Source organism: Lineus longissimus, chromosome 1 (assembly GCF_910592395.1).
Source record: "Lineus longissimus chromosome 1, tnLinLong1.2, whole genome shotgun sequence".
In the NCBI taxonomy this organism is placed as follows: Eukaryota; Metazoa; Nemertea; class Pilidiophora; order Heteronemertea; family Lineidae; genus Lineus; species Lineus longissimus.
The window spans coordinates 2,001,494-2,020,890 of NC_088308.1; the positions used below are offsets into that span (position 1 = coordinate 2,001,494).

At 40.7% G+C, this 19,397-nt stretch overlaps 1 protein-coding gene across 3 annotated transcripts in view; it reads left to right on the plus strand.

The window, feature by feature from the left end:
* Window positions 1–19,397, plus strand: part of LOC135484360 (protein bicaudal C homolog 1-like) — a 43,359-nt gene that overhangs the window by 18,056 nt on the left and 5,906 nt on the right. For 2 of the 3 annotated variants that reach the window (XM_064765741.1, XM_064765750.1), the window contains exons 4-20: window positions 6,453–6,532; window positions 11,367–11,525; window positions 13,342–13,395; window positions 13,715–13,954; window positions 14,211–14,423; window positions 14,720–14,777; window positions 15,118–15,191; window positions 15,305–15,602; window positions 15,891–16,034; window positions 16,398–16,529; window positions 16,663–16,917; window positions 17,165–17,375; window positions 17,491–17,669; window positions 17,888–18,063; window positions 18,357–18,471; window positions 18,735–18,877; window positions 19,060–19,159. In XM_064765741.1, coding sequence (XP_064621811.1) covers window positions 6,453–6,532; window positions 11,367–11,525; window positions 13,342–13,395; window positions 13,715–13,954; window positions 14,211–14,423; window positions 14,720–14,777; window positions 15,118–15,191; window positions 15,305–15,602; window positions 15,891–16,034; window positions 16,398–16,529; window positions 16,663–16,917; window positions 17,165–17,375; window positions 17,491–17,669; window positions 17,888–18,063; window positions 18,357–18,471; window positions 18,735–18,877; window positions 19,060–19,159 — 2,631 coding nt within the window. Of the gene's footprint in view, window positions 1–4,872; window positions 5,257–6,452; window positions 6,533–11,366; window positions 11,526–13,341; window positions 13,396–13,714; window positions 13,955–14,210; window positions 14,424–14,719; window positions 14,778–15,117; window positions 15,192–15,304; window positions 15,603–15,890; window positions 16,035–16,397; window positions 16,530–16,662; window positions 16,918–17,164; window positions 17,376–17,490; window positions 17,670–17,887; window positions 18,064–18,356; window positions 18,472–18,734; window positions 18,878–19,059; window positions 19,160–19,397 lie in introns of those variants that run through there. The other variant, XM_064765759.1, reaches the window with a different exon arrangement.

Consider the following 19,397-nt stretch of genomic DNA (forward strand, 5'->3'; position numbering starts at 1 on the left):
TTTATGGTTAAGTATCCTTTTCCAAACCCAAGGAAAGTTGCAGGTGCTGCCACCTGTTACTCAAGACCTAAAGGAGATCGCCAACTGCTGCACTGGCTGACATCGCCAAGTGCCCACACAAGGGTCTCCATAAATCAGATAAAACTTGATGAAATATTGTTAAATCATTAAACTACAGGTTCCTACTGAAATATAACACCCAGTAGTTACAAGATTATCTTTCACGAAGTTATGTGTCATAGATACACAAAGGAGCTTGTCAAGAGTTTATCATACATGATGAAATATTGAGTTTTCTTTTGTTATGGGGAGAATACTTAATTAAAAATTGTCTTGACACTTTCCTTATCAGATTGAAGGTAGCTCCCTTGTTTAGTTGACCCGACTAAATGTAGGTGGCTACTCTGTAAAGTTGTTGTGATTCATTGTCGATGTCAGAATGTGATCGAATTCTAGGGTCACCCTTCATGATGCCATGAGAGCCGGTTGTAAGACTCGCCAAAGTTTCATGTCAGCCTGATGGGTAGGCTATATCAGTGAGAGTGGAAGGTGATCAACACTCCTGACATCCTCATTCAAAGAAGGCCCCATCCCGAATCCCGACAGGGAATTTCAGCTTGACAGTTTTTTCCACTCCAGAATTTTCACATCTTACCCCAGTTAGTCTAATCTCCACCTTTGGTAGTCTTCGAGTTCGTTGATAATGCCTTGTGTGTCAAGATGTTCCAGTTCTAGTTCCTTTCTGTTGTCATAGATGGCCATACCGGAGAGTCATGCTTTAGTGTGTCAGTGAGGGGTCAGGTGGCTCTACTAGCCTTCATAGCTTTTATGTTCCACGTGCCAATCAGTTGCTTGTTATGAAAAGATTTCTTCAAGTGACTGATTTCGCTGCCCTACTGAGTGTCAAGTGAAGATGGGTAGAGAGATGGGGGGGGGGGGGACTGGTGGTAGGGTTATAATATGGCCTATGCTGACAAGAAGTTCTCAAGTTGAAAGGATGTCATCAATCAACAGGACTAACCCACTTGGAGATATCAATAAAGCAGAGAAGCATGTAATCCATGTTCAATTCTAATTGAGAATGGACACAAGACGCACATTGATTATTAGTCATGCGTACTTTAATAAAGGAGGGTCAGGGCATTCTAACCTTGTCATTGATTTCACCCACTGGGGCAAAATCTGAAATAGGTCCCATTTAGATACCTATCATCAATAAGCTTAAAAATACAAAAAAATGTGAATAATACCAGCTTGTACTCTTACAAGATATTGGGTGGGTTGAGATTTTTGTGACCAGGATGATATTCAACTTGGAGGGTGTCGTTGACACGTCTGCTTTAAGAGATGAAAAAAGATGGCGGAAAAGTGTAGTATTTATTGTCATGATTGTGCGGGTGTATTAAAATGCATCTGAAAACAAGGTCCCAGTTTTATCGATGATATAACTTATCTCTAAGTTGCCAAATTGAATGCTTTTCTTCAGTTTGCACCTGATGGTAACAGTCTGATAATTATGAAACTTCGAAAGGGAAAGATAATCTGCCCATTTTCCCAACAATGCCAGATTTTAACAAAAGAAACAATACATGTGTACCAAGAAACATGACAATATGTGTCCATTGTGATTTTCACAATGAATGATATACTATTTCCTGTGGCCGATTTGTTACCTATGATACCATTGTTAAACAACATTGGAGAAAAGAATGGTTTCTTTGGATGATTTCCGATGATTGTCATTTGTACTGGATGGTTGGACAGATTTTGACATGATTCATACGATTCACATGGATAGCCTATAAAAAAAATTGTGTGGTTTACTCAGATGTGAGTGTTTTCTGGGTGGTCTTTATGAATCCATGTAATATTGCAAGAGCAGAACAATATTCTCAATGAGAAGGTTCTCCATGCAGGAAATATAGCCTAGCTATGAATCTGGCATGAATTTGGTCTCAAGAGGGTTAAGGTTTGGTGAATTTGGATTTGAAAGAAAAGCAAAAACATTCAACGTGAAGTTTCAAGGGTCATTTGAAGACTTGTTTGGACTTTTAAAAAGCCTTTGGGACACCACTCAAGTGAAACATGTGAAGTCCCGACAGTTTAAGGTGTTCAAATAGTTTGTTTCTCGCCAAAGGTTGCAGGTGTTTTCAATTTCTTATCTAACATTTCACATTGGAGTAACCCCCTAGGACAATATACAAACCAGTCGTGTAACATAACATCACTTATTGTCCCCAAAAGAGAAGTGCCCTCCATGATTATCCCAAAGGAAACCCCAGATAGTTTCGAGTGGGTTGTACATGTAAAGATTGCACTTTTGATAAAATGGCTTGGGTCAAAATCCACTTGTTACCTGGAGGGTCAGAAGTGCACCAGCTATTATCGGATTTTCGTTCCATGGGTGTTACATTTTTTGAGTCAAAGAAAAGTGACAGTGTAATGTAAGCTATTTAGCATGGCAGATGAATTGAGCTTCAATTTTTACCTGTTTCTGCTTAAACAATTAATGCAAAAGGCTGGACTGAATACAACTAAGATGTAGTTAGATGACATGTACATCAATTGGACAACATTGGTTTTCAACAACACCAGAAAAACCCGACCAACGCCGTCCGATAGAGGCCGCCAGTGTAATCAGTCACGTGCCGCCATTGACGAATCAGCTCGCAGCAATCAATCACAATGGCAGCCTAAACGAGACGCGGTATCCGTTTGAATTACGCTTTGTTATCTGATATAAAATTGCCGAATTACAAGAGAGAAAAACGAGTAGTCCATAATAAAAGTACGGCTCGCAGTATGTTTTGGCTAAACGATCGTACGTCTTGTGTTCGAGGACACAGGTGATCATAATCAGGACACCTCTTTATTTAGGACAGCGTCCCTGATGTCCTTGTTTGTATGCTCCCACCTGATATGACTGTTCACCAGAGGATCTAACAAATTTGCAATCAAATTACTGGAATGCCTACATCAATTTCAAACCTGGATGCCAACAAGACCAACCTCCATCCCACCCCACCCCCACCCCACCCCCACCCCCAAGGTACACAGTACACCCCCCACAAAATGCCCAACTTTTTTACATTAGACAATTAGATATAGGAAAGCTACCATCAGTAATAAACTTTGGGTGCAGGGAAACTGGACTCATGCAGTCATGATTAGCATGATCATCAAGTGAAAAATGAATTTTCAAACTTCATTTAAAATCTAGAGTGAAAAATTTAAATCTCAGTAGTATCAGAATGATGGTGTTTCACATTAGCATGAAACAAGCACGATTTAAAACTAGGTATATTGCATAGATCAACCCCCCAAGCTCCCTAGTGACCCCCTCGCAATGACCAATTCAATTTTTTGCTGTCACATCATTAAAACCTCCAATTTCGGCATGCAAGTGGACAAAGAAAAAAATGTTCCAAAACACCAGAAGCAGTGTTATCATGACTCTAGATGGTATTGCCCTCTCCCGGATCTATCGGCAACTAAAATATTATCGCTAGAAATGCCAGTTTTTTAGCCGTAAAAACGCCTCAAAGGCTTATTTTCCTGATTTTCCCTGTTTGAACTTCATCAATGCATGCAAAGCGGCGGTACAAAGGTGGACAAAGGATTTTTTTGACTAAATTCACTGAAATTTCGCACAGTATTAGCTAGACATTAGAGGAAACCAATGGGCTATCGGCAAAGTGCGTAATGCTCCCCACCGCCTGATTAACTCTGCTTTTGGAGATTGCCCTAAGCTAAGCGCACTACTGCGTTGATCGGCCGAGATGGTAATTAGTGCGCATGCGCAAGTTCGAGTCGGGGATTTCTGGTATTGATCTGCCATATATATACTTGAAGATGGCCTGAATTCATGTGTCGAAGGGAGAAAAAAGTTGTCGTCTCATGCTGAAATTATGACTAATTTTTTGAAAGCCATTTTGTGTTTACCTATTTCCATTCGTTAGACACAGACGGGATAACCCTAAAATTGAGATTAGACCTAATAACCCCCTTGCTGTCTGCCAGCAATATGTCTTCTGTCGTTGTCATTTAAAATTCCTTAGATCTTTGTCTTTTGGTGTCAGTCATTGGGACGAACGTCTTGTCTTGTCCTTCTCAATGTTGGTCAAAGTGCCTCAGTGAGTTTCCAATGAAGGCACAACTAAATTATACACAATAGATTTCAAGCCTATGTCAATTTCACCTGCAAAATGTTCTGTTTTGTATTGGACTGGTAACTATTACAGCCAAGTCCTTCAATGGACAGAGATGTAGGCCTAACACATGAAAACCAGACTGGGTCTGAAGAAAGCTACCCTTCAAGGGGTTCATTTATGGCTCCTTGATCATTCCCAATTGCATGACCTGATAACAGGGTTACAAGGTGACATTTGAGACATCCCCTAACTTAAAAAAACACCTTTTCGCATCGAAACACTCAAGTCATTTCCTCCCAAAAGGCCCCTTGCAATCTGGATATAATGTTGATTGTTTCAGGCCCATCTTTATTAGAAATGTTAACCTATTAGTTCTGGCCAATGCATTTCTATTGCACCATGGCCATTAGCCCTGAAAACCTCAGGGTCAAAATTGCCCCCTTTGTCCCTAGTAATTTGGTCAACCAGAGCTTTTACCTTGCGTTTGCGTGGAAGTTCTTTGTGGCCGACTTAGCCAATCTTAACAAACTCACTTAAGCATAGGGTGGGCACAATAGATCTATCTATGGTCTTATTATTGAAATTCAGTGGTATTTCCGTGACTCCCTTTGTATTGCAAATAGACCTTTCATGTTCTGTCCTGTGCATTTGTACTCTGTATATTGTCAGGTTAATTCATGGTTTAGAGTCCATGCGAGCAACAAAAACAAAAATTGGTATTTTGGATCGGGTCTCTTGTGACTGATCCGGGGCCACTTGCATTCAGGATATAGTCAGGCACTGGTCATGTTTCGGAATGATCAGTTTGTGATTTGAAATTGACTCCAGTTGTGTTTTTGGCATTCGGATGATATGAAGCGTAAACATTAACATATCTGAAATAGATTTGTAATTTGGAAATCGATTTCTTACTTTTGGAGGAGATTTTGCCAACTTTGGATAAAAGTGACAGATGTGATTATGTTGCCGATGTACCGTCATATCTGGTCTGCGCCGGATAATCTTCCCGCGCAGCAGATGAGGAACGCACCGCCAGGATACACCCCACGGCCTCGGATGCAGGTTGCGGGGATGAAGGATAAGATAGACAGACCTTCTTCAGCAGGTGGGGATTTGAATTTGAATTTCGTGATATTAACTGATGTTTCATGAGTCACAATATGTCACTCATAATCATATCCATAGGCATTGCCATTGCACTGCCAAAATGAAGAAGAGTTACATACTGTGCTTTAGAGTTTAGTATGAGAAAGCTTGTGGTCTCATTGCATGGGCTCATGACTCAGAGACCTGCATGAATTAAAAAAAATGATAGGTATGCTGATGTGCTGATATTATATGAAACTGTCGCTAGCTGCGTATTCATTCCTCTGTCTGGAACTGCCTTAAGTCATTCCCTATGTGTTGTTTCAAAGTCATTTCAGAAATATCGACCATTTTAGTTTTCTCTCAGAATTGAAGTTGCGCTGCTTTTGTGAGGCATAAAATCCTAAATGGATTGATATTTGGTGACTTGGTTGCTTCTGTGTTTTCTCAGCGATTACCTATGAACTGTTACCAGTTGAACACAAACAAACCCAGTCAAATTTCAATGGAAAACTGGCTTCTCTTAAAAATGAAAGTCCACAAATGTGTTTTACTTAGAAATTTTAAGGTTTGTTTTCTAGTCCTAAGTCACTTTTCATTCAAGGTTTAGTTTGCTTTTGAGGGCTTGTCGTGTTCTTCAATATTTGAAGTCCATTTTGGCAGTGTCTTGTTTGAAGTTGTTTTACTTAGTTAATCTAGGATTTCCTTAGAAGTCAAATATCCAGACCATGTGGTTTAATACTCAGTCAGGCTGATATAGCAAACTTTAGATAGATATTTTCATAATTTTCTGGTCGCAATCAGAAAGGTATCACACAGCTATCATAATAGCCTAAGATTCCTCTTCTGATGTCACTGAAGTACATCTTCCGTCTCTCAGTTTGTAACTTGGTAATTAGGTTGTTATTTGTCATTGCACTCAAGATCATTGACAAGGCTCTTAGAAAAAAGCTGCCTCATCAATGTGATCTGCTGAGTTTTGTCCTGAAAGTATCTACCAGTTGATTCTGATCGAGATTGTTTTTACCACCAGGTGAGTCTATACCATAGTGTAGTGTCCGTCCTAGCTGCATGTCTTTGATGAAAACAGCAGCTTGTATTTCTTTTTACAGCTTGCGATATTGACCATGAACTGTGTACACGTGTACCCCCAGGTCAGATGGTTATGGAGAGTCCATTAGGTCTACTTTAACGCTTTATCCTCTTATCTTGCAGATCCACATATCAAAATAGCTGGGACGCCGGCAGCCGTGGCAAATGCAAAGGATCGCATCATGGAAGTCTTAGACACAAAAGTAAGTGATATAGAGAATGTACAGTTCTGTCTAAAAGTAACATTGCTTGTGACGTATGACACAACATTCTACATTCAAACAGATATCACAGAATTTGAAACCAGGACGGGTGCTACTGCTACTGCTTCAGATGTGTTCTAGAGTGTGGTGTACGCTGATATGGTAGGAAAGTTGCTTCTGAACAGTACTGGAGGTTTTCATAGAGAGCAGTTTTGTTCTGACACGCAGGTTTTTTGTAGAGTGGTAACTTTCCCTGGCACGTGACATCATCGACTTTGACTAAGTCAGATGAAGCTCCTTGGGTAGATCTCTCCAAGGACAAAGAAAACTTTAGTCATGTGTAGAATGTTGACAGTCTGTAATGTACTTTCAGAAAAAAAGCTGTGCACAACCACATGGATGTTATTTCTGAGCAGTACACTGTAGAACATGTAGTAGGCCAGCAAAACGGGAAATGGAACAATTTAAAAGTACTTTTCTGACCAGTGCACTATGGTACCAACAATAAAACTGCTGATATTACCAAGAAAATTCTCTATGTGGGTGGAACTTAAATCATTGCAACATGATCCAAAGCAAGACTTTTTTTCCACATTTCCACATTGAATTGTCTGTTTATTTGAGTACATTCTCAGTATTGTACTCAAAGAGACAGGATCTATCTCCCTGGGTGGACATTGAGCCCAGTGATGATGCTTTTAAAATAATAAGTGGACATGCAGAGGGTTTATCAAACAGTATCATTTTCTGAAGTCAGGTTCATACTTTCAAAATGTAACATCCAGGACGCATCTGAGATGATGTTGTCATTGTGAGAAGTTTGGACTTCTGGATAAATATTGCTGTTAGTTGTTTCTGACAGCACTACTTGGGTATGAAATTTGTAAACATTGGGAAAATCTAATTGAATGATCAGATTTTCAGAGATATGCTTTCAAGACTTACTTTACCCCTCACCCTTTTGGATTTTCAAATTCGCAACTTGTTGTGGTCAGTTAGGTGAAATACAGTCCTTTAAATTTGTTATTCTAAGGTTGGTGTTCGGCCATTTTTCTGCTTCTTCAATATTAAAATCCTGTTAATATTTTCTTAAAAAACGTGTACCAAATTATGAGTATTTACGTTTTAAATACCTTCTGATCAGTATTTATCCTGTATGTTTTGGGCAGCAGGTCCATTTAATTTGCTCAGCTAATAGAACATGCCATAAATCCGACTTTCTCTGACTTTATTGAATAATATTTTTATTTCGATGGCCCCACGCTTACAAAATGTGCAGTGATGTTTTAAACCATCTCAGGCTATTTGTAGAAGGAATTTGATTTGTGAAACAAAACGGAAATTGGTAGAAAAACAAAATTGTGGTTTTGTGGAGTTTTCAGTGTGTTAGTTCCAGGAAATGTCGAATAGCATATCCTGTTGTTAGGTCCTTTGCCTTTTGTCTCTTTACCAGCAAAGAGGATAATGTGTTTAAAATTACTCAAGAATTAAAAGTTCAGCCTTATAATGCTTTTGCCTTCATGCTATGTTCAAATGATGATTTGGTTTTTTTAAGGGCATGTGTGATCTTACATGTACTTCTTGCCTAAAATGGCTACCATACATTCATGTTTATGCTATTGACTTCTCTGTTCTGTTGAATAATCTCGCTGTTTGATATCAATCATTATTTTTTTAACTCTGGGAAAGGATTTTGAGTGGGCCGGACATATTGTATCAAATGCCAGTTCAATGAATGAGTGAAATATGATTCATTGACATTTGACAGTACAACTGTGAGCGTATTGTAAATTATGCTGTTCCTTAGAGATTTGGGACAAACAAATTTTGTGTGAGAAAAAGTCCAAAATGAGATTGGGGGGTGCTCTATTGAGAAATGTCTAATCTTCGTCTCGAAAATGGAGCACTTTTAGTCCTCTTCAAGTGGTATATTGCTGAATATTGCTGTGCTAGCATACCCTTGAGTTATACAAACTAAAATGGCATTTGTGTTCAAGTTATTTAAGTTCTTCTTTAATTAGTATCATCTTCACTGAACCCTGATAAGCAAGCCCCAACTCCTTGGGCATACTTCAGATTAAAGACCTAATGAGTAAGAAAGTGGGAGTCCTTATGGGATTCCTCCGATGTCTTGGTCTGGCACCTCCGAATATTATATTCTAGCTTGTCTTTCAACCCAAACATTGACCTGAATGACCACTATCATTCAGTTTCAGATCAGTAGTCATGTCTTATAGTGAGTACATAAACATTGTGTTTACTTCCAGTGGTGTTACTTGCTTGTCTTTGGTTTAACCTCATAAGAATTTCATGATTTGCAAAAAGAGAAGTTCAATATCCTCTCCAAATGTTATTCATCTCCGTATGTTATGAATATAGCGTATCAGATGCTTTTGTTCTTGATGCCTTGTGGCACATTGGGGTTCTATTTGATGCCACTTTCTAGTGGGATTTATCTAGGGGAAAATTCAGTGTGGACGTTTGAGCCACCGGCTCAATTACATCGGACGTTGGTGCAATCTTTACTAAAATGCTCTTGTGGCCGCCAACAAACGAAAGAAACCACCAGACAGCTATAGTGTTACATCACTGTCTAATTTGCCCGATTAGATACCTAGTGTTGAGTTGCAACAATCGCTTTGAAATCTTGAAAATAATGATTTAAAGACCTACAGAACAAGTTCAATTCAAAGAGAAGTTTGTTGAATTGACTAACAAGCTTGGAAAAAGTGGCTGTGACACCATGTGATCTAACTTCTGAGGGGGAATTCGTTTAGTTTTTGTTCGAAAACCAGTGTGAGACACTTTTTCTTTAGAATGGCATTGCTGATTGTGGTTGAAGAATTCATGGTTCAAATAAGGCTGCCGTGTAACTTTGTGTAGGATCACATATCTCACAATTGCTTGGCAACTTGAGTAAAGCTGCTGACGTGAAGATGTTCTGTATCTGGGTGTACTCCACAAATTACTTTTCGGTTGCCTTTGTTTGCTGTCACAACCATCACAACACGTTGGTTGCGACTTGGGGCAAGGCACTTAACTGTGACAGTCCCCTTCAATGCTATCCATGTTGGCTCCTGAACATCGGTGTCAACCAGGTCTGCGGTGCTGGGTAGTGCCAAATCTCAGCAAACTAAAGGAGTGGCCGACCCCGCAGGAGAATCCACTGCCATGGTATCAAATGACCGGACCTGCCCTTTCATGACAATAGGTGTTTATCTTGGCCTCAGCAGGAGTGATGACCTCATGTTTGATGAACAACCAAGACTTGAAAATGAACACTTCAGTTGTGTTGACCATGCATGCAGTTCTTCAGTTACAACTACAAGTTGACCTTACTCAGGTGGACGACAACCAAACCAATGCTGTAAACCCCTTTTCTGTGGTCCCAGATGAAGTTTTCAGATTCCTCTCTAAATTTCTGCTGACAGATAGATTTTTCCAATGGTACAGCCATTAGATCAGTAATTATTGTGCCATATCTGGTTTCTAATCAACACACACAAACTCCCAAATATATGAAGAGAAAGTTTCTGAACTTAGGCTACATGTACTTGAGCCTTGTCCAAATATTTGCAACCTCTTTTGGTACAACTTCTCGTTGAGAGAGATCGTATTAGAGAGGTTGTCCTCAAAGTGGTTACTGGTGCTCTGTATGTGGGAGTGAAAACATTGCTAACTGGTTAAGAGTAATGATATTATTCAAACAATGTTATTTGTTTTACTCTTTAGAGTTCCCCTGCTGTGATATTATAGTCTTAACCAACCTGATCAGCCAATGATTGCTCAGTATTGGTGCCTGTGTGTTTTCAGACAATACTGTGATATGGAATGATGTCCATTTATTTCAGCATTGACTATAATATAGAACTGATACTTGAGTAAAAAAGTCAATGATCTTGCATTCATTCGAATTCTTTTAGAATAGGATGAGAGCCAACTTCACCTGGTTTTAGGGTTGCGTGGACCTCACTCTAATTCTTACCTGCCTGTTCAAAGCTCTGCAAAAAACTTTCTGATCTGAAGCTCAGTGGTTGCCAGGCTGCAGCGGATGTCAATTCTTTTCTAATTAGTGTCTTCATTGAATCAATCTGCAACTGGTGAACTGCTTGAGCACTACACTCTTTCACAGTATCCCCTCTCGCATTCAGTCTTGGTTCTCCTTGTGGTCGATTTCTCTGGATTTTGATTTTCATGTGGTTTGATTTCTCTGGACTTGGATAAGCTGTTCATGAACGCCATGAGGTTCCTCTCGAGGATACGCAAGGTAATGTCATCACTATCTTCATCACTGTGTTCTAGCCTCATTGTCCCTTGGGTAATCAGTCCTTCGTGTCACCAAAGATCCGAAGCTCCTCAGTCAGTGGAGGAGACATGATAACGAAAGGGTTGAGATTCTTTTAACTCTTTCAGTGCCCAGGATTTGGGCATTTTTCGGCATTGTCACTACCCAAAATCTCACAAAAATAATTGAGATACACTCATCAAAATTCTTCAAAACCTTTGTCTTTACCTCCTGTTTCAATAAAACAGCAGTAATAAGTAGGGGCATACTAGGATTATGTTCTAAATTTTTTTGAGGGAGTGGTATTTTTGGCCGATTTTCACCATTTTTCACCTAAAATGAGGGGTGGCAAACCCCACCCTACCCTCTCAGTCGAAAAAATTATTCAATTTGGACGCCCCAGGCCAGAGAAACCATATGAACCACATTTGAGTAGCTGGGGACATCTGGTGTCGTCTGGAGGAACTAAAATACCTTAATATTTAGGACGTACATGTACGTCCTTGGCACTGAAAGAGTTAAAAACGGTGCATTGTCTTATCTTTTCAGAGCAATCGAGTGACGTTAAAGATGGATGTGTCCCATACAGAACATTCCCATGTGATAGGAAAGGGCGGCAACAACATCAAGAAAGTCATGCAAGATACCGGCTGTCATATTCACTTCCCCGACTCAAACCGGAACAATCAAGCGGAAAAAAGTAATCAGGTAGGACGTCAAGGATCTCTCTCCCTGAACACCGGGAACATTTCTCTCATGGAATCTATGATGGTCCAGGGAAGAATCTATGCTGATTTTCACATCGGTGTGGATCTCGATCATAGATTATGTGATGGGCATCGTAGATTCTGGGCATCATAGTCTAGATTCTTGGTATCATAGATGGGCATCATAGATTCTATGACTATGTTGGACCTTGGTAGATACTGTGATGGGAATTTTGTCATATAACATTCACTAAGTGATTCAGTTGGTTCCATCATGTGTGCATCATTGAGTGGCAGTCTTCAAAATACTGGATTGATTTTGAAATTCTGACAGCGTCATACATTTTGTCTTCGTTGAACAATTGGCATCCTGCCTTTGTCACCTACCATCAGTGTGGTTATGTGTAGGCCTAAGCGATCTTGTATTTTCGCCAAGAGCTCGGAGACGTGAAAAAAGCATTGGAGTGGTTTAAGTATTCAGAAGATGTGCATTAGTTTAACCTCCTGAGGATTCTCTGTAAGCCTCTTTAGAACATATTTGGGCCATGACAGTGGTGAATTAGCACCAGCCCATTCTAATCAGGTCTTGTAGGTGGGGGACAATTACTCTACTCATGGAAGTCTATGCACGTAACATGCTGCTTTCAAATCAATTGGGGTTTTCTGTTGAGTATATCATGCGAAATTGTTATGTTGCTTTTTTCTGTGAAATTCAATTGGCAACAATAATCAGGGAACCTCCCGTGTTACTTTCTGTATGTGACCCTAACATCGAATAGAGAGAACTTGTCATCTGGTACGGCATGATCTTGGGTATAAGCAAAAATATCATTATAGTTTCTTCCTCTACGTTTGCCTCTGCCTGGGAAATCATACTCCAAGGAGTTTTCCACCATCTGGACTCCATACTTGATATGTCCCATTTGGATGAGGTCTCTGGTGTAGGTTTCAGTTAGAAAGAAAGTGACCTGGAGGACAAACCAATGTGTTGGAGGAAGTACATTGTACTTCACTCATGAACACTTAAGATGAAACAGCAGTGATCATTCTTTGGGTTGAACACATGACCAACTGATTATGAGCTTTGTTCAACCACAATCACACTCATCTCCATTTACAATATTACATGTACTATGAATTTGAAGACATGCAATGGATTTGTTTACATCAAATTGGTATTGACCCTCTTCAATCATAGATCACAAAGTTGTTCAGTGTATTCATGTATAATGAAACTACGTGGGACAGAAAACCAGCTGAGTAGATTATATACTTGTGGAATAAAACCTTATTACATTGTATATGTGTCATTGGGTTTGTCATTATTTGGCGAGTTTTGCTCTGATTCACTTGCTAAGGCTAGATTTCTATGCCTCAAGCACATCAAAAATATATGTTTTGTTAGTGTTAAATGCTTGAGTTGCTGCTTATGACAGTGTCAACAGTTTTGGTAAATCCAATGGGAATTCAAAATGTTTGCATGGATAAACTTACTTACAACTGAAATCTTGGCTAAAGTTTCATGTCTTGAAAATCTTGATAGCTTCTGCTGTCTAGTTCATAGATGCAGTACCAGTAGTCAAGCGAATTCAAATACTTTGTTTTTTTGTTTTTTGATTTTTTTTTCCGCTTTTTTTACAATCGACATAGCGAAACCCCAACCTCTCTTTGTCAAATCAAATACATATCGAGTTGATACACGCACTTGGCCTGGAGTACTGCGCTGCCATCTGGTAGCAACTTGACATACTGAAAAAGTGCTGATTTGGGAAGCATTCCAATTGCTGAATCTAAAATTTGTCCATCTGTGTTTGCAGGTCTCAATAGCAGGGCAACCTGTTGGTGCTGAAAGTGCCCGAGCTCAGATAAGAGTAAGTATTAGTCACAAACTTTTGTGATGTTGAAGTAGTGTATTGAAAACTTTGGTTCCGGAATTTGAATAAGATTGTGTGAATGAGGTGTCCATGATCCTTGAAGCTTATACCTGCACCTTGATGATTCGTGTGGTAGCTCCAACTACCACTGACTACAAACAGATGAGCCATTCTCTATGATCCCTCGAAGCAAATATCAATTAAAGATGTAATCTATACTAACTCAATTCATATAGATGGAATGCTAGAACACTTTGTGCAAAGTAATTCTGCAATGAATAATGATCTTAGAGTTATATTTGTCTGTTTATTCCAGGAGCTCTTACCTCTAGTCTTCATGTTTGAACTGCCAGTGACCGGCATCGTCCAGCCAATCCCCGACACATCCTCGCCCCACATCCAACAAATACAACAGACTCATAACGTGACCGTCACGTTTAAACAGCGCCCTCGCATGTATATCACGACGGTGTTGGTGCGTGGCACGGTCAGTAACGCTAAAGCTGTGAAAGAGGCGACTGGTCTCGTAGTCGAACATCTGACAGGAAATTTAGGGGTAAGGCTTGGCAAACATTTTGAGGACTCACAAAGTTCTTGTTATTTATTGTTGCCAGGTCATTTGGCATTATCTCATATCTCACAACTTGAGGATGTAAGACACATGTGTGACATCGTTGTCAAGTTTGCATCATAAGGCCCTCACTGGAACAAATTTTTTTGTCCGCCCCAGAGAAATTGTTAAAAAACGAAAGAAAGGAATTATACACACTACATGTATATGACTATGGACTATAAATTAAATTTTCTTTCAGCAATCACTTCCTGTTAGTATGACAATGGAGATAGCTCCCCAGCATCACTTATTCATCATGGGGCGCGGTGGCATGCATGTGAAACAGATCATGCAGAGAACTGGTGCTAGTATACATTTCCCTGATCCAAACAATGTCACGCCACAACGGAAGGGGACGGTCTACATCACGGGAGGCATTGAAAGTGTGTCTTTCGCAAGACAGCAACTCATCGTAAGTTGAAAGATCCTCTAGAAATTTTAATCTAAAGTGGAATTCTACCCCTTGGCAGTTGTGAAGAATTATGCAGTTTGATTTCTAATAATTTAGGGTTAGTTTGAGGTCTATGATATGGAATCATGTGGAAGTGTAATGGTATGCAATGAAAACAGTCCATCTGTGAGAACAAGGCCTCCTCATATCTTTACCTCAGCTTTACACCCCAACAAACGGGCTGCTGGGTAGAAGAAGATGTTACATGGGGGCAACATGAATGTTCGGCAATCATACCCTGATCCTTAATGTTCCAGGGTTGCTTGCCGTTAGTCTTGATGTTCGATATGAAGGAAGATCAGGATGTAGATCAGAGTAAGTATTGTACAAGAAGCCCGATGGTCTCGTGGCTCGGGTCTTTGGACTAGCAATCAAGCGATCCCTGCTCCAAACCCCACAACTGGCGTGGGACTCCAAGCTGGTCTCTTTGTCTAGCATGCCTCACTCCAACTAGGTCTACTAAAGGTCGGGAGAGAATTGTTGCTATCAGCCTATAAACCTTAACCTTAACCAATCACACATACATCATACATCCAAAATACTTGTGATGTCATTCTGAGTGTGTGGTACAAATGATGAGATATAACTATTACCGTTAAGTCATTCTCACTGATGTGATCTAGGGATCATAAATTTTAATCGATTTGTTTTTCAGAAAGAATTGGTCATCTTATGGAGCAGCTCGATGTCTTCATAAGCATCAAACCAAAACCAAAACAGCCAAGCAAAGTGAGTACAAAGCTGTATTCTGATACGGCAATATTTCAATAATTTCAATATTTTCTTTTGACTACATGTACCGGTATTTGAATAACATTTACGTTTAAATTCCTTTCTTCCAGTCTGTGATTGTAAAAAGTATTGAACGGAACTCGGCGAACATGTATGAGGCTCGCCGCCTCTTGTTAGGGTTAGAACGTGACCCCGCTCTGCCACCACCTACCAAACTCGACAACTCGATCCCCGGCCTCGGCATGGGCAACCTCAGCATGATCGCCCCCAATCTACTCTCTGTGAACACCGCCAATACGTTACTGCTGATGAATGGGCACAATACGCCTCACCCACCTGCTCAGAGTCCGGAACTGAGTCCGACATCATCGGCTCCGAGTCCCAGATGGATCACATCTCCTTCACCAGGTAAGCATTTCAAAACGAGTTGCAAGAATTCTGATTAATCATGCGTATATTTGTCAATCTCAAATCTCAAAGTTACTTTTGCTTCTTCTATGAGGAGGTGATGTAACTGTTTTGCTGTCCATAACCATGTGTTTGGTGATGACGACGTCTGCACGTTGTCTCTCCAATGATCGAGACTTGTTTAGGTGTGTACAATCTCTGTGTTGGTGAGACCTTCCTCCCCTGGTACTGTCCAGACTCCTCATGATGTTGATGCACCATGCAATACAGTATGATCTCTGTTTTCAGGTTTATTCAACCCTTTCATGCTGGTGACCCAGTCCCCTCTTTGTACCGTCCAGACTCCCTATGACGTCTATGCACAATGCAATGGTATCAAGGATTTGAATCAGAACAGTGCTTTAATTCGAGTGCCTTCTCCTTCAGAAAAAGGTAAGTCCACAATGACATACTATGATTTCTGTATGCTGTTCTTTTTACTCGCCGCTTAATACAAGGCCAATACGGGTAGCTTGCACTCATTTCAGTTCTTGTTAAGTCTCATCAACACCAAGCTTATGAAATGTTAGGTAATAAAATCTCCCCCTGGTACTTGCTGGTACCAGCTGTACCGGAGGCAGGTAGTCCAGAAGCACTGGGCTTGAAGCTGTCGTGACACCATTACTCGGTGTGTTGAAAAAAGACATGGCATTGGTCGAAATTCTCAGCCAGGAACGGGGGCTCCTTTTGACAACCAATTGAAAGTAGCCCAGATTAGGAAACTGTATGCCTTAATTTGGTTATGGTATTTTTCAGGTGCTAGCAGTAATAATGGTAGCAGTAGTACAAATAGTCCCATTCAGAGTCCGTGTCAGAGTCCCAGCGAGCTAGTGGGCTCTAAAGTCTCCTTGCCTCTCCCAGCTAGCTCACCCCTGACAGTCAACAATGGTAAGCCAGTGTTTAGTTCTTCACCATCCATTGTTCATCCTCTCATATTAGTTGTTGTATAAAAGTTCAATGTTTTGCTTTATATTTTGCGAATGTTTTTCGTAAACTTTGATATCTTTTGTTATTGTTTCAGTTGATACACATAGACATATTCACAATGGTAGCTTCCAGGATATAATAATACAGAAGAGGACATCGCCTAACAATAGTGGGTCTAGGGCCGAGTTAATGGGCATGAGGCAGCCGCCTGGGTTACCTGCACCACCTGGCTTACAGGGACCACCTCAGGGCAGCTACCAGGACATGGTCATACAGAAGAGGCCTTCACCTAACAACAGTGGCTCCCGGATGGAGTTGACGGGTATGAGACAGCCACCAGGCTTGCCAGGTAGGAATCTGTCATCTGGGTTTTCCAATCCAAATGATCACATAAAACTATTTGCTGTAGAATCAAGATCCTGATGATATGGCTAAAGTTCTCATTCAAAGTCGAGCTGGATCTTAAAATTGTGTTACAGGGCTGTCAAAATAGAAAATCTAAAGTCCATGTACACCAAAGTTGCTGTTTTATGAAACCATGTAATAAAATAACCACGAATATTTCCAGGATCTTAGTTTTACATTTCACTTTTCAGTCGACCCAAGGAAACTAACTCCAAATGGTGGTTACTTGGACATAGTCATCTCCCCCAGCAATAGCGGATCAGGGCAAGACTTGCGCGGCATACGCCAGCCCTCTGGCTCCCCCTGTTTAAACCAGTCGATCCTTCTTGAAGACAGCGTGAGGAATGCCCCATTCCAGTATGCAGAATATGCTGATAACCTCATGGCATTGCAGCTTGAAAGGTAAGTGATGCTATGATCAACAGTCCTCTATCATAATAGACCATCGATTTTTAAAAGCCAACAATGGCCAAGAACGTTCTCTCCAAAATACTGATATTTTATTTCTATCTTTCAGTAACACTATGGACAAGCTGTCAGAGTCGAGCGTCGAGTCGGATGGCTCCGACAAAGGACAGCTAAGCTGTGACAGGAAGGCCCCAGGCGCTGAGAGGCCCTCAAATGTTGGCACTCTCTTCACGAATAACTCACCCTTCCCTTTCGATTATGAGCAGAAGAAGAAGTTGGCCACGAAAGGTAAAGAACTTCCTTCCTGCACAGCTCTTTGTGGGAAACTACACGAATTTAGTAAAATCAATTTTTGTATGAACCATGATTGCTGAGATCCACTTGGCCTTGGGTCCCAAAATAACAAATAAGAGAAACAAAACTTTGAAGAAAATCTGTCCCGTCAATGAGATTTTGTCTTGGTATTCTACTAAGATAACTCTGTTGTTACATCTTTTCATATTTAGCCATGCAGAAGAAGCCAGATGGCGAGTCGCGAATACCCACCGACATCTGGTCAGGCTTGGGCTTCTCCAAGTCTATGCCAGAATCAGCTATTCGAGAACAACGGCGCAAGCAGGCGAATATGAGAGCGTTCAATGGCCTGACTGGTCCTAACGGAGTGATCAGCGAAGGAACAGAGGTGAGACATTTTATTCGAGCAGAGGCTTTTACTATGCACACCTTATACCATGCACACCTTGAACTGGCTGCATGAACATGGGTATATTCTTTCCTTGGCACGAAGTATTCGTCAGTCATCATATGTTTACTCGTATTAATAACATCTTTAGTGTTGTCAGGTTGAGCGTGCCAGGTTGTCCTAGATTGACCACTCATCTTGAGGTAATACCGTAGTACAGTCCTGATATGGAAACTAGGTCATGTTATGCTTTCAAACCATATCCATTTATCCCCGATTGTATTTCATTCCAGCCTGTAAATGGTGACATTGACCGTGATCCTTGGAAGGACTCAAGAATGAGGACAAATATTGAAGTTCCAATTTCGGCTGCACCCGGTGACTTCCCGTACACCAGGAATAGAATGGGTAAACGTCTAGAAAGCACCGGGGCCACCTAGGATTCTGCCTACTTCTCCCTGCAAAAAACCAACAAGTCCAATTTTTTAATGCCATTGCATGGTCATAGCATGGTCCCCAACTCCCCGACGTTCACCATCAAGTTGACTAAAAGCTGAAGTGGAGAACTTCGTCAATGGTCTTTGATAGTTCATGAGCCAAGGATAATGATGGTCGTCATGATAGTCTGATTCTGATCGAAAAAAGTAATCCATGTTGTGATTTATTTTCAGAATCCACATCCCGCCTTGGCAGTATGAGTAACCACATGGATGCCCCCGGCACATGGAACTTGAACAATGAGGACCAGGATTTGGTTGACTTGTTCAGTAAAATAGGCCTTGGCAAATATGCTGACTTGTTTCAGCAACAAGAGGTGAGAGATGGTTTTGATAGAATCTTCGAACCAAGGTTTTGTACCGAATACACAGCATAATTGCAAGTGTGCAGAAAGGCCGTACTGGTAATCTCTTGTTGAGCTGGAATACATTCAGTTTTGGTCATGAGAGGATGTCGAAGGAAGAATTCGTTCTCAACTTGTCCTCCTTTTATCTCCAGATTGACATGGCGACGTTCATGACATTGACGGACCAAGACTTGAAAGAACTTGGTATTTCAACGTTTGGAGCGAGACGGAAGATGCTCCTTGCTATCGCTGGTAAGGTGAAAAACATCATTTTGTTGTCTTTGGATACCATACATGTATACTTCAATAGGCTTTAATTGTTTAATAGAAAGTACTCGAACAGTCATGCTGCAGTTGCTCACGAGATGATAACATGTTTGGAGATCTGGCACACTCACACTGCACAGTGCCCAAACACAGCTGCATGAAACAATGAAACTCCTCTACTCTGCCATTAGGCTGCATGAGAGAAAGCTCTCCACTGGTTTAA